Source organism: Carya illinoinensis, chromosome 6 (genome assembly GCF_018687715.1).
Source record: "Carya illinoinensis cultivar Pawnee chromosome 6, C.illinoinensisPawnee_v1, whole genome shotgun sequence".
Classification (NCBI taxonomy): Eukaryota; Viridiplantae; Streptophyta; class Magnoliopsida; order Fagales; family Juglandaceae; genus Carya; species Carya illinoinensis.
In genome coordinates, this window is record NC_056757.1 from 1721604 (window position 1) to 1735927 (window position 14324).

The window sequence follows — 14324 nt, forward strand, 5'->3', positions numbered from 1 at the left end:
TATTATGGCAGTAAATTGGATTTTACATCATGATTTGATCCATTCATCATCAGTTATTTGAAAATATTATATTTATATAAATTATATCACGTAAATATATATTTTACTGGACATGCTCTACACTACATGATATGTGATTGAAAATATTATATTGGTGGTAAAATTTCCATGCCGCAAATACAAATCAACCAGATGAGCAAGTGAATTAGGTTATATCTAATCCTGCCCTAATTAAATTAAGTTAGATATATTCTTATAACAACGTGCAAGTTTCGCATATTCATCTTAAAAAAATATTATCTACCATTAAAAATATATATTTTTTTATACGTAGATTCCAGATATATATATCTATTTTTTTTTTTTAAAAGAAGGTGTATGAGTACTACATATTTTAAAATTATAAATATTATTTCTCCGCTGTAAACCGCTATATAAGGCCTTCATCACCCCGTCTCTGACTCGCCAATTTCCGCAAACCTCCTCTCTTTTAGAGGAAGTAGAAAGTTTTCCGTTTTGCACTGGTCCCCCACTGAGTTCTCCATACTGTACTGTACATCCTGGTTTCATCAATAATTTGTTTTGCCAGTCCAGAACCTCCCAAGTGATTGTGATCTTCATATATCTTTGTCAATATTTGATTCTATTTTTTCGTCTCTTTCCACTTTCGTTCGCTTTGTGTTTAGTTTTTTCTGCATATTTGGAGCTATTCTGTTGAATTTCGTTAGAAACGGTTTATAAAGTTTAAAGTTCCTTAAGTGTAGGGATTCGAATTTTTTGGCTAACTTTTGTATCCAAAAGTTGAGTTGAAAAGTTGCTGCTTCAGGTACCATATTCCTCATTTTGTATGGATAATCCGCGCGCGTCAAGTTAATAACATAATTAATAGATTTATAGCAATTTGTCTGGCATTTTACTTTTGGAAAGTTCTTTTGGGACCAAAATATTCATCTTAATGCAAATATAGGTAAATTTGGACTCTTAAGTTTTGAATTCCGTTCTATTATGGCTGGAACAACCTCCAGAATTTTTTGTCTAGTCTAGTACCCTGTACGTACACCATACATCCCAATTCCATTTCGTTCCAAATTCTAGCCCTTTTCTTGCCAATTCCGGTTTACATTCCATTTTGGATTGTTTTAGTGATAATTTTGTAATTTTATTGAGCTTAAAGGGCATTGTTATAAATTACAAATCTAGTTGGCACTCATTTGATTTTAAAATCTAGAAGAGATTAATATAATTTAATTTAATTTTTTGTACCTTTCAATATGTTCCCTAATTGTTTTTAAATCTCATTATTTTCAATAATTTCTCAGCTCTTTATTTTTTGAGTACTGCTACTACTATGACTGGATCATCTAAATCTTACTGCTCAGATGATTGAATTGGCCTCTTGATGCGGCACTAGATATATATATATATATATATATATATATATATATATAAATATTCAAAACAAAAGTGTGTTTGAAAATAGAAAATAGAAAAAGAGGAAGTACATGAAAATATATATTCTACCTCATTTGTATTTGTGTTTTTATTTTGTATTTTATTTGTTAATAAACCACATGGCATGACAGTATCGTCATGTCAAGAGGGTTATCTGAGTTATAAGTTTCAGATGTCCAAGTAGGATTATTCTTATTTTTTTTTCTATATTTTCCTTTTGTGTTTCAACTCAAGTTTTTGACTCTTTAATATTATATCGACACTAATATTTCTACATTTTTTAAACTTTTCAAAGTATATTTATTTTATAAATCTTCAATTTTTTCGTGTGTGTATATATATGGCTAATTCTGAATTAACTGTCATTCTTAAATATATTAATATCGAAATATTCCGTTCCAACTTAAACGAAAATAATTACCAGAACATAATTTAAAACATTGTTGTTTGGTAGTCCACCGTGCAGGGCGTCACTTCCACTAATTAATTTTGTTCCTATCATCCTTCGACCTTTAATTGATTAGTACTTCTTGTAAATTAAGGTGCACAAGAAATTTTGCGACCATTTGGTGCCTTGAACTATCAATTCTTATATATAGGGCACAACTTGGGGAGGATGTGCGATGAAATGCAAATATTCTAATTTCAACTTGGACCTCGCTGCAGGTTTTGGCATTGCGAGTTTTCGTGGTGCATGAAGAAGTAATTCCTTGGGTTGATGAACTTTTCAGGGCTCAATTCTTCATTGGGAAAACCGTGTTGTTATAACCAAGATGAGGAGTTTGGTAATGAGATGCTTCAGTTTTTGCAAGTACGTACTTCAATGATTTTAGAAGCAAATAAATTAAAATCTGGCAGTGCTACCTGAAATAATTTCCAAGTGAAGTGTTGGTTTATGTATACGTACATAGTTCTACCGTGGTTAATTTGATTATTAATGTCATTATGTAAAAGTATTTCGATAGATTCTTTATATATATCTGAAGGAATCATTAATACGGCATTTTAATTAATTATTAGCATATTTTATAGATTAAATTAATATAGATCAATCCGTCTCATAATTTTTAGATTTTTTTTAAAGAAGTTGTTAAATAATCTAGACTCCATGACATGCGAGATTTAATTTTATACGTACCACAGATTGATTTAGCCAAATTATTTGCGTTGTAATTGAAACCTCCTTTAATTTATAAGAATGCGGAGTTCTATGTGACATCAAATGATTGATAAATAACAAAAGATAATAGTAAATGATTTTCAACTGATCATGATTTAATAACATATTAAAGATGAAGTAATGATAATAGTTAAAATAATAATGAATATATAGCACTTGTCATGTTGACTATATATATATATATGTATATAGATGCATGCGCGCCTCTCAGTAATGTTTTTTGGTCTGTGTATATATGTATATATATATACACACACATATGTTGTGCTGATCAGGGACGGGGATATTGAGAGGCAAGGACCCAAGAATGATGATACTGGTTCAGAAAAAAAGAAAACAATAAAAAGGGCAATTGGGCAGGTCGTCAATCACCCTTTGACGAAGAAAATCATTTCAAAAACGGCCAAATTCTTTTCAGAAACGGCCCAATTACCGGCGTGGTGCTTCCATTACTTCCATTGGGATGTGGCGTTTTTAGTGGTCTGCGTAGTTGCAATAGCAGTGGACCCTTTGTTCTTTTATCTTCCTGTCATCAACGAGGCTACCAAATGCATTGCTATAGATACCACTTTGAAAATCACTGCTATTTGTGTGCGATCGTTCCTGGATTTGATTGCTCTTGGGGATCTGGTTGCAAGAAAAATAAATAATTGCCCTGACATGAAGAGTTCAGACTACGTGATTAACATTCTCAGCATTCTTCCAGTCCACCAGGTACTACAACTAATATTACAAACTTTTCTGCCTTTAATATTTTTAATATTGTTAGTATAAATTTTAAAAACTAAAAACTTATGGAAGATATATTAAGAAAATGATCAAATTTTAAAAAATAACAAATAAAGGATCAGAGGAGGGGCAGACTGGGGGCCCCAATGCCACCATGTAAAAGGGTCATGAAACTAGGCCCTGTCACCCCATCCCAAGTAAGAAAGTATATCTTGTATTATCGTAATGAATAGATCAGTTTTCCTTTCAATTGAGCTGAAGGAAACTTCATAAAAAATTTATATTATATATAGATTGGAAGAAAAACTTCTTCCATTGATCTATCTTCCTCCAACTCAATTTGCAAGACAATTAGAACAATACCAAAACACTGGAGAATGTGATATAAAATGTAAGATGTTAGAAGTTGATGCTATTTGAATATGAGAAGATGCATATCATGATCTGTTTGTATTGATATTTATATATGAACAACGTACAGGTGTTAATGCCAATTATATTTTCAGAAATGAAAACTTCAAAAATCGAGAACAAAAGGAAATTCCTAAATGCAGTTGTTCTTTTGCAATATGTGCCAAGAATTTTTCGTATCTACAGATTGTGGAAAATAGTCAACGAGACCATCATCCTACCGAAAAGAAGTACTAAAGAGAATGTAGAAAGCGACAAGAATCTGATCCCACCCAAAGGTTTTTTAGTGATGAAAGCTGGATTCAACCTTTTACTGTATCTTGTTGCCAGTCATGTAAGTTAATTTCATCATTATCATTTAAAGAGAGTGTCAAAGGATATATAGAAATTTAGTATATAACAAAAATTTAGTATATAGACTAATATAGTACGTTTTAAGTTTGAATGTAAAATAAAAAATTAAGACATTTAACAATATGTCAATTGATCTTAATATTTTTTTTAATAAATGAAGGTTATTAATTGAGCCTTGCTACTCATCATCCCCACACATAACACATCACACATATTTTTATTTATTTTATTTATTTTTTTAGTTTTATTCTTCTTAAACTAATTGATTTCTTCTACTTTTCATTCATACACCACACATTTGCTAAGAGAAAAAAATAAAATAAAACAATTATGTGTGGTGTGAGGATGATTAGTAGAATTATTTATTTATTTATTAATTATCACATTCATTCTCAATATAGACTAGCAAATAATTTATAAGAAAGTTGTCATTTATTTTATTTTGAAACATTATTTCAACAATATTAAAAACTGAAAAAAATTATTTTAATTAATTTTTATTTTGAAACATAGTCTTTATAACACGGTTTATAATTTCAAATTCTTGGCTACCTTGTCCATATTGTTCAACTTTAAGTTTTCAAAATAAAAGTCAAAGAAAATGACACATTCATATATATTATAATATTCAAAATTAACTAATTTAAACGTACATATATAAACATAATAAATCAAATTAAAAGATTGGAAACAAAAAGATAGAAGTAGCACATCTTCGACTACTTCTATTTAAATTTTCACATACAAAAATTATTGTAATATCGACTTACGTACGGATTTATGGGATTATTATAAAGTCTGAAGCTGCTGTTGATGTCATGTCTCATAGTATACTATACACGTATTTTTATTTTTTATTTTTACATAACTTTTGATTAAATTAATGAAAAATGTCATAATTTTGGGGGACCAGCACTCGGCCCTCGCCCCCCTTAAATTCGTCCATGTATTTCATATTTTCATGATCTATAATTTTCCACTGCTTTCTAATTAATTACGCTAATCAGTATTAATTAAGAGATCGATGAAATATTGGTACGTATCTTTTATCAGGCACTGGGTGCCTGTTGGTACTTCTTCTCCATCCAACGAGAGACCACGTGCTGGTACAAGCTGGCCTGTGAGCGTGATATTAATGAATGTAGCAAGGGTATTTCTTTAGACTGTGGTACTGGTGGTTTTGGAAATTACACGTTTTTAAATGACTTATGCTCTATAGAAAACCCAAATACTACTCTCTTTGATTTTGGAATATTCGAAGATGCCCGTCAATCTGGTATACTATCGTCCATGGACTTTCCGCGAAAGACCATGTTTTGCTTCTGGTGGGGCCTGCAAAATTTGAGGTTCGTATAAACTGTCATCTGTATGATATTTCAAAATACTTTGTTTTTATGATACTTGTCATCTGTATTCAGCTAACATGCACAGGGCCAACTGTATAGTTCTATTATTTGGCTGTCACTAATCTATAACGTACAACACATATCATACTTATTTGGGTTATTCCACAATAAGAAGAAAGATTGAAAAAAGTAAACGAAATAATAGAATATTATTCTAATTATCATAAAATTAATATTGTTCTTATTAGAATAGGTCCCGAATAATAAGCGTTACATACCAGCTTGGTCCAAGCAACTTCATCAATTAAGCAGCTTTCTATTAACTCACACATCAAGCTTTCTATCAACTTCATCATCAAGCCGCGTTTTAGATCGCAAGCTTTAGATTTTGCTTGTTTATTTTGAGCATATGATATCCATGGTTTTGATGTTATTAACTCACACATGGAGGTTCCAATGTTCAAATCTTGCAGTTCACTTGGTCAAAACCTTCAAACAAGTACTTATTACTGGGAAAACTGCTTCACAGTTCTTATTTCAATCTTTGGCTTGCTTCTGTTTTTATACTTCATCGGAAATCTTCAGGTTGGTGTCTTGTTATTTCCATTATGAATAGGTTCTGTGTATATATGAATATGTTAGAATTTCAATTGAATATTCTATATGTTAAACCTACCTATTAAAAAAGTCTGCTCACATATGAAGGCATAAATTTAATGATAATCTTCTTTGGTATTAGGGACACTTGGTTTGACAGTACGTGTTGGCCGGGCAGGATGGTTTCTGATATATATTTTTGTTATATGATTTGTTAGTTTGTATATAGTTAGGTTGGGTACGTAATTCTCTCCTACCTAATTTATTTGATCAGGAAAATCTTGTCCTTAAATAAACAGAATCTTCCTCCAAACTAGCTAGATTGGAAAAATTTTCCTCCAACTTATTTAAAAAGCGTCACATGTTAGAATCTTGTAAACTTGAGTTTCAATCATTTTAACAAGTAATAAAACCTCTATCTTTGGTGATTATTAATTAATAAAAGATGCAGGCTAGTCAATTATAGTAAGAATATTACATAATGGACTTGATAATTTTTTTTTTTTTTTGATGGTAAATGGCTTTACTATATTGCATCAAGGATTACAAGAAACCTTATCCACCCAAATAACATGGGCGATAGGTTCTGGTACAGATTCCCCCCATACAACCAAGTCATCCACATTCCAAGCCATTCTAGCTAGCTTATGAGCAGCCCTGTTACCTACACGACTCACATGTTTACATAGACAAATTTCAAAATGAGACATTAATCTTTTGACTTCAGAGATTAAATTTCCTAACTGTGAGACATCCTGTTGAGGTTCTTGTTGCAGTATTTCCACTAGCAGCTTACAATCTGACTCCACTACCAGCTTTGATATACCTGATTGTATGCATAATTGAAGCCCCCTTAAGATTGCCACTAGCTCAATAGTTTCTGGTTTTTCTATATAGCATTCCATCTTGCTAGCTGCAAGTATTACTTCACCCTTTCCATCCCGAAGCACTGCCCCAATTCCTGCTTTCTTTTGATCAAAAAATAGAGCTCCATCGACATTGAGCTTCAAAAACCCCTCAGGAGGGGGACTCCATAGACCATGTAGTTTGATATGGTCAGGGTTTTTCTGTTGAGAGTAGGAAACAAAGCTAGACTGAACTGAGAGGGCATGGTCCACAACTTGTTTAATAGGTAGAACAACCAAATCATGTATCTTCCGATTTCTCCTATACCAGAAGCTCCATGCTATTAGACAGAAAAACTGCAACTCCTCAGTAGTACCTTTGTTATGCACATGGTTGATTAGGTCAATGAAAAGAAGAGGTTTCTGTATATCAAACAGTTTTGGAAGCTGGCCTTTCCAAAACTCTATCAGCTGGGGACAGTAAACAATTGCATGGCTCAAGTCCTCATTCTATTCAGCACATAAACAGCACTTAGGATCTATATCAACATGTCTCTTAATTAAGTTCAATCCTGTTGGTAAGCAATCCTTACATAATTTCCATGCAAAAATCCTTATTTTCAAAGGCAACTTCATCTTCCAGATTGCTTTCCACAGACTATTCAAGCTACTACTGTTTGAACTCTGCCCTACTGCATCATACAGGCCTTTTTGTAACAGCTTATAAGCACTACGAACACTAAACTCCCCACTTCTCTCTTCAGACCACATCCATCTGTCTTCATAGCCCTCTGGACATATTACTATTTTTAGTATCTTCTCTGCTATAATTGGATTGAATAGAGCTCGAACTTTTGAAATATCCCACCATCTGGTTTCCCCATTGATCAGAGTATCCACTGTCTCATTTTTCCTGTCCTGGCTCTCTCCTACTGAGTGATCATGTAACACATTTCTGTGTCCTGGGATCCAGTAATCATGCCAAATCCTGATATTTTTTCCATCCCCTACCCTCCTTTGACAACCCTGCTTTAAGAAAACTCTAGTATCCCAAATCCCTCTCCATGCATAGGAAGGGTTATGCCCCAGCTTTGAGTCTAAGAACTCCCCTCTTGGGAAATATTTTGCTTTAAACACTTGGTACAACAAGGATTTAGATTGTGTGACCAACCTCCAACCTTGTTTAGCCAGAAGGGCTGTGTTAAATAGCTTTAGTTCTTTAAAACCCAACCCCCCTTGATACTTGGATTTGCACAAATTCTTCCAACTCACCCAATGAATTCTTTTGTTGTTTTCTGTTCTACCCCACCAGAATCTGGCCATCAAGCTTTCAAGTTCTCTAAACAGGCAATCTGGCAATTTGAAGCAACTCATAGCATAGGTGGGAATAGCCAAAGCTACTGCCTTCAGTAGTATTTCCTTTTCTCCTTGAGAAAGTTGTTTTTCTTTCCAACATTGCAGTTTCTTCCATACTCTTGACTTGATATCCGAGAAAGCATTAGCCTTCTTCCTACCTATCATTGGAGGCAAACCCAAGTATTTTTCATACTGTTGAATAGCACTTCCCCCCCACATGTTCCTTATTTCCTCTTGCATGGGAGCACTTACATTGCTGCTGAAAACCATACTTGTCTTATCCATATTCAATTTCTGCCCAGATGCCAGTTCATACCTCTTAAGGATTCTTTGTAGCTCGAGATTTGTTTGGACATCAGCTTTACAGAAGATAACACTGTCATCAGCAAAGAGTAAGTGGTTTATGGCTGGAGCCCCTCTGCAGATTCGTATACCAGGTATCATTGAAATCAAAGCTGCTTGCTTCAACATACTGACTAAACCCTCAGTGCATAGGAGAAAGAGGTAAGGGGACAAAGGGTCCCCTTGTCTCAAACCACGAGTAGGTTTAATACAACCTGTTGGTACACCATTCAACATGACAGAGAAATAAACTGAGGTCACACAGTACATAATTAAGTTAATCCACCTGGTCTCAAACCCCATCTGAACCATGATTCTTTCTAGAAAATCCCACTCAACTCGATCGTAGGCTTTGCTCATGTCTAATTTGATGGACATATAGCCTTTCTTTCCCCCTCTTTTGTGTCTTAGAAAGTGAACAATTTCATAGGCCACTAACACATTATCAGTAATTAATCTACCTGGTACAAATGCTGACTGAGAGGCAGATATTAACATAGGGAGTAAAGCTTTCAACCTATTTGCTATAGCTTTGGACATGGGCTTATAAAGAACATTACATAAGCTAATAGGTCTAAAATCAGCTACTTTGGTGGGATTCTGTTTTTCAGGAATTAAACAAATGAAAGAATGGTTTAACTCTTTAGGGAACACACCAGTATTTAAAGACTCTAGCACTGCCTCAGTCACTGAAGAGCCTATTGTACTCCAGTATTTTTGATAAAAGAGAGGGGGCATACCATCGGGTCCAAGGGCCTTTGTTGGATGCATTTGAGAAAGGGCCAAGTTGACTTCTGCTACAGTAAATGGTTTCTTCAATTCTTCATTCATTCAAGATGTGACTTTGCTCTCCACCCTAGCAACAGATTCAGTATGGTCCCTCTCCTTTGAGCTACTGAACAGCTGTTGAAAGTAGTTAACCACTAACTCTTTCATATCTCTTCCTTCTTTCCACTGGTTTTGCTCATCTTGTAGCCTCTTTATGGTGTTCTTCTTTTTCCTATGTGAGGCTTTAGAGTGAAAGTATCTTGAGTTTTGGTCCCCTGCCTGGATCCACAAAGCCTTGGATCTCTGATGCCACATTTCCTCCTCCCTTCCTAACCATTTATTCACTTCTTCTCTGGCACTCATGTTTTCTTGAGAGTTCAAGCCTACAGGATCCTTTTTTTGTAACTGACATAGATTTTCTTTTGCCTCTGCAAGTTTGACTTTTACATTACCAAAGCTTTTTTTGTTCCACACTTTCAGTTTCTCCCCCACCTTTTGAGTCCATTGCATCAAAGTCTTTATCCCAACTCCTTTGCTCCTTTCCCTCCATGCTTCCTTGATTAGTTTAGAGCAGCCTTCCTCTCCTCCAACTTATTTAAAAAGCATCACATGTTAGAATCTTGTAAACTTGAGTTTCAATCATTTTAACAAGTAATAAAACCTCTATCTTTGGTGATTATTAATTAATAAAAGATGCAGGCTAGTCAATTATAATAAGAATATTACATAATGGACTTGATAATTTTAGGTGTAATTTATGAGTGTAATTTTAATTAGAAACTGATCAATTTAATTGTGATGTGACAGGTATATATGCAGTGGGAGGCATCTAACGAGTTGGAGGAGATCAAATCTAAGTGGTTGAAAAACAAGGAGGAAAAATTACATAGCATCGAGAATTGGATAAGCACTATGGTCAAAACTGATCACGAGTTAGAAAAGAAGATCATGGACTATGTGAAACCAAAACTGGAAGATCAAAACAATAATTTTGATGCAGAGAATCCATTCCCTCATCTTTCCGAAGAGATTAGAAGCTTGATTAAGATCAAACTCTGCTCTCCCCTGCTACAGAAAGTGAGTTTTGATCCCCTGGCCTCATTTTAATTTTTATGATTAATGAAAAAAATCATTCAAGTGAAAACGTCAGTTATTTTCCATAAAAAATGCTTCAAAATTAATTGAATGGATAGTAAGATCGAGGTAGTGGTTTAGTTACAACTTCGTTGTTACAGTTAGCTATAGTTGAGAAATATCATTGCTACAATGACACATTCATCCTGAATCACACTAAGGCCTAATTTGGTTTTATAAATCTTTCAAACAATTTTGTCTTATCTTAATATTTAAATATTATTCAAACACAAATATTTTTCAATTTCAAACTTTCAAATTTTCAACTTTTTCATGTAACTATTATCTAATCATTATAAATTTTTTAAACTTTCAAATAAAACAAAAAATAATTCACTTTTTTAAATCCGAAAATAAAAATTATATTCTAACTATCTTTTAATTTTATAATTTTTTTCCTCTCCTTTTCTAAAACTCCATAAAAATCTTAATTCAAATAATTTTTCACTACTTTTCACAAATTATCTCGATATTATTAACAGATTTTTCGTCTCCTCTGCATATATAACTAGACGAGGCCAACTACTGTTATGAAATACTTTAATTGATTTTTCATTTTAGGTAGTTAACTTATAAACCACTTACATGTGCCACGTGATAAGTATGGTCGCTCAATTTTGCATCAAGTCTATTTTAGCTTTGACCTCATGTTTGATTTGAAAAGAGTACTATGCACGGATGTCCATCTCGTAGAAGTTGGTCTATATTACCTCATCAATATTTAATTAATTAATCAATCTTGTCAATTGTTTGTGAGCATGCAGGTGCCAAAATTCCAAGAAAGTGAAGAATTGTTGTCTAAGCATCTCAAGCATGTGCAGTATAAACAGAACCGTTTAATTGTTGGGGAGGGAAAATCACTGAATGAGATGATTTTCGTAGTAAAAGGAATTGTGTGTACGTGTACAAGTAATCATGATGATAAAACTGATCAGTGTCCTGATAAATGTGAAATCATCGGAGAAAATCTTGTACAATGGGTGCTGGAATCTCCCAAACAATCCAACCCTCCCTCATCGGAAAAGAATTTCAAATGTCTGACAAAAGTTGAAGCTTTTCGTCTTACGGCTAGGGACCTCAATGATATATTTCAGCTACATCCATCCAAAGAGTGTGGCGGCGACTCAACCACTCCATCCATCCCGTACTTCAAAAAGATACCAAGTCTGCTATGCAGTCACTGCAGCCAGCAGCTCCCCAAATAATTTAGATCACGGTATCATTTAATAATTAATCTAGTTTTATCAGATGCTCTTGTTCTTTATCCAAAGGCAACATATAGTTTGTTTAAGAGGGCTTGTATTATGTTGTGGATTAATATTGCACTCACTTTTTTGAAGTCATTAATTAAATTGCTAGTCGCTTGATTTCCATATTGAGTGCGCTACAGACTTACAAGAGTAGGAATTAACCTTAAATGAATAATATTTGTCTAATAATAAATGAAAGCACGCTAACTATTGCTGCACATCATCATGAATTTAAGGAAGGAAAAAAAGTAGACTCGCACCCTCAAATTGTTGGATGTTGTATTTGCATACTTTGAACCATTATATATCCAATTATAATATAATTGTTAACATATATAGATGAAAAGGATCAATTGATCAAGGTCGAATCTTGATGATGCGATATGTTAATTTTGGTAGTTTTAATTTTTGGTTTAAATTAGTACAAAATCCCTGATGCTCTAAGGGTGCAAGTTATATTTATCATTTGGAGAAATGGTATACTGTTATACGATATTTTGAGTTCTTTCCAACCTAATTAGAATTAAGTGCAGCTTCAATGAATAGAAGCAAATAAAGCAGCTGCATCTCAAATGTACAAATGATCAGGTCGGGCGGCTCATGCGGTAGACAGTATGTTCGCGCCATTGCAACATTGTAATCCAGAAGGCTGAACAATTAATGAATTTTATTTTTGTAAGCCACTTGATTATAAACAGAAGAACAAATAAATGAATAAAAATATAGATCCATTCCGAAGTCATCGACCACCCTTCCAGTATTTTTATTTTTGTATCCCATGCCAGCCTCTATTTTTGATTCATGTATAGTACTGCATGCTCCTAGGGTTGCTACTCGGCCTACAAAGGCAAATAGCAGGACCTTTGGCTCTCGCACCTATCTGGGCAGGGAGCCTATTTTTGTCTCCATTACCAGGCCCTGCTATTTGCAAGCAGGTGGTCCTGCTTGTCAGGATGAGCGGGCAGATTAGCCCATAAGGGTGTACAAGAACCAACGAAACCGGCCGCTAGAATTAGGAACTAGCTAGAATTGATGGAGAACCGATCGGCTGGCGGTGGAAAAAACAAGAAACCAATATCGGCCGGTTCAATATCACATTTGCTTTATAATAAAAAAGACTTTGCAATATGTTGTATTGGACTATATTCAATTTGTGACTTTATTTGAATGAGATCCTTTTTGAAAGAAGAAGTGCTAGCCAGGTTCATAAAAGTATATTACAAAAATAAAGTTGGTAAAATTTAATTATTTAATTTATATTTTATCCTAGCATAGCTTGGAGACCAAATCGAATATTACAAATTAATGGCGAGAACTTCCAGGCTAGACCTGGTCTGAGGCTAAGGTGGGAATCCAATCATCGAAGTTCGCATCGGCAGCTTTCAATCAATGAATGGTAGCAATTGGATAGATCATGAATACAGCAGTAGCAGCTGTAACAGGGGCTAAATATGCAACAGCAATCCAAGGGCGCATACCCAGACAGAAACTAAGTTCCCACTCCCGACACATGTAAGATCATTGGTATTTGTTAGAAATACTAGATTAAAGTACACAGCGGAAGTGATATTACCTCATTGGAAATATCTTGGATCTAGTGCGGTTGTTCCATAGATTTTTCGGCATTGCTAATTGTTCGAAATCATCCCGTCGATGGTGAAATGTGCTACGTGATAATATACCAGAGCAATACCCACATATTCCACAGCTTAGATGCTGAGACTAGAGAGAACCTTTTTAGAGAGAAAGAGAGGGCTTGTTGATTCAAGTGTCTCATCCAAAATGGGGAAGGGCTATACATAGCCCTTCTAAGTGTAACCTCCGGCTGGCCATTAAGGGCTAGCCATCAAGTCTCATGAAGTGGCTTTTAAGCCACTTCATAACCCCCAAGAGAAGGTGAAGAGGTACCCACTATGGATGCCCATTTCTTACATCTCTCACTCGTACATAGTGGGCAAGACCCCAGGTCTGCATTTCTCAATATGTTCTCAATCTTGTTCATATTGGCAAATAGGTCGTGCGACCATCGAGCACAACTGTAAAAGAAAAATGGGAACACTATACCAAATCTCTCTGAGAGAAGACTGGCATAGCAACATTCCTAAAAGTGTCTCATTATGCCTCGACTCATTTGGTCACATCAGACTAAGCATCCCTAATCCCTCTCGAGTCCAAATGACTCAGAGTAATGCTCAATCTCCTTAAAACATAATGTACTCACAGTTACATCGCAACTCCTAAGAAGCAACATAACTTGCCGGCAGTGAGTACACACCATTATCGATGTGTTACCAAATAGTCTTCCCTTCACCCTCATGTCATTCAGTTTCAGTTCAGTCGCTTTCCCAATAATGTCTCTTTAGACCACATCATTCATGGCCATAGATAACATGCCAAAGTAGCTGACACTAAAACATCAACCTTGTGACATAGTCAAAAGTCTCCTAAGGGCATAAATAAATTAAGGTAATCAATTATGACCTTTAGGACTCACGCGGTGAGGAAACAGGGATCCATTTACTCACCTTTACTGTTGGTCGCTAAAGCACATGTAGTATGA

General features: G+C 34.6%; 1 protein-coding gene across 6 annotated transcripts; it reads left to right on the forward strand.

Moving 5' to 3' along the window:
- The first annotated feature begins 450 nt into the window (after window positions 1-450).
- LOC122314400 (cyclic nucleotide-gated ion channel 1-like) lies at window positions 451-11887 on the forward strand. Of its 6 annotated transcripts, none has more exons than XM_043129947.1 (8): window positions 451-553; window positions 2119-2263; window positions 2908-3346; window positions 3843-4106; window positions 5180-5472; window positions 5946-6057; window positions 10188-10457; window positions 11279-11887. In XM_043129947.1, the coding sequence occupies exons 2-8, from the start codon at window positions 2226-2228 to the stop codon at window positions 11717-11719; spliced, it is 1857 nt and encodes a 618-aa protein (XP_042985881.1). In that variant the 5' UTR covers window positions 451-553; window positions 2119-2225; the 3' UTR covers window positions 11720-11887. The 6 variants fall into 6 exon arrangements, with proteins under 6 accessions (XP_042985881.1, XP_042985879.1, XP_042985878.1 ...); XM_043129945.1 differs by having other exon boundaries at window positions 452-548; XM_043129944.1 differs by having other exon boundaries at window positions 457-826.
- The last annotated feature ends 2437 nt before the right edge of the window (window positions 11888-14324 follow it).

What these genes read in the sequence shown, in the direction of transcription:
- LOC122314400 (XM_043129947.1), top strand. Translation starts at nt 2,226, where the DNA reads ATGAGGAGTTTGGTAATGAGATGCTTCAGTTTTTGCAA. An exon ending in AGATGCTTCAGTTTTTGCAA is followed by an intron (nt 2,264 to 2,907) that starts GTACGTACTTCA and finishes TGTGCTGATCAG; the next exon opens with GGACGGGGATATTGAGAGGC. An exon ending in TGGGGCCTGCAAAATTTGAG is followed by an intron (nt 5,473 to 5,945) that starts GTTCGTATAAAC and finishes CAAATCTTGCAG; the next exon opens with TTCACTTGGTCAAAACCTTC.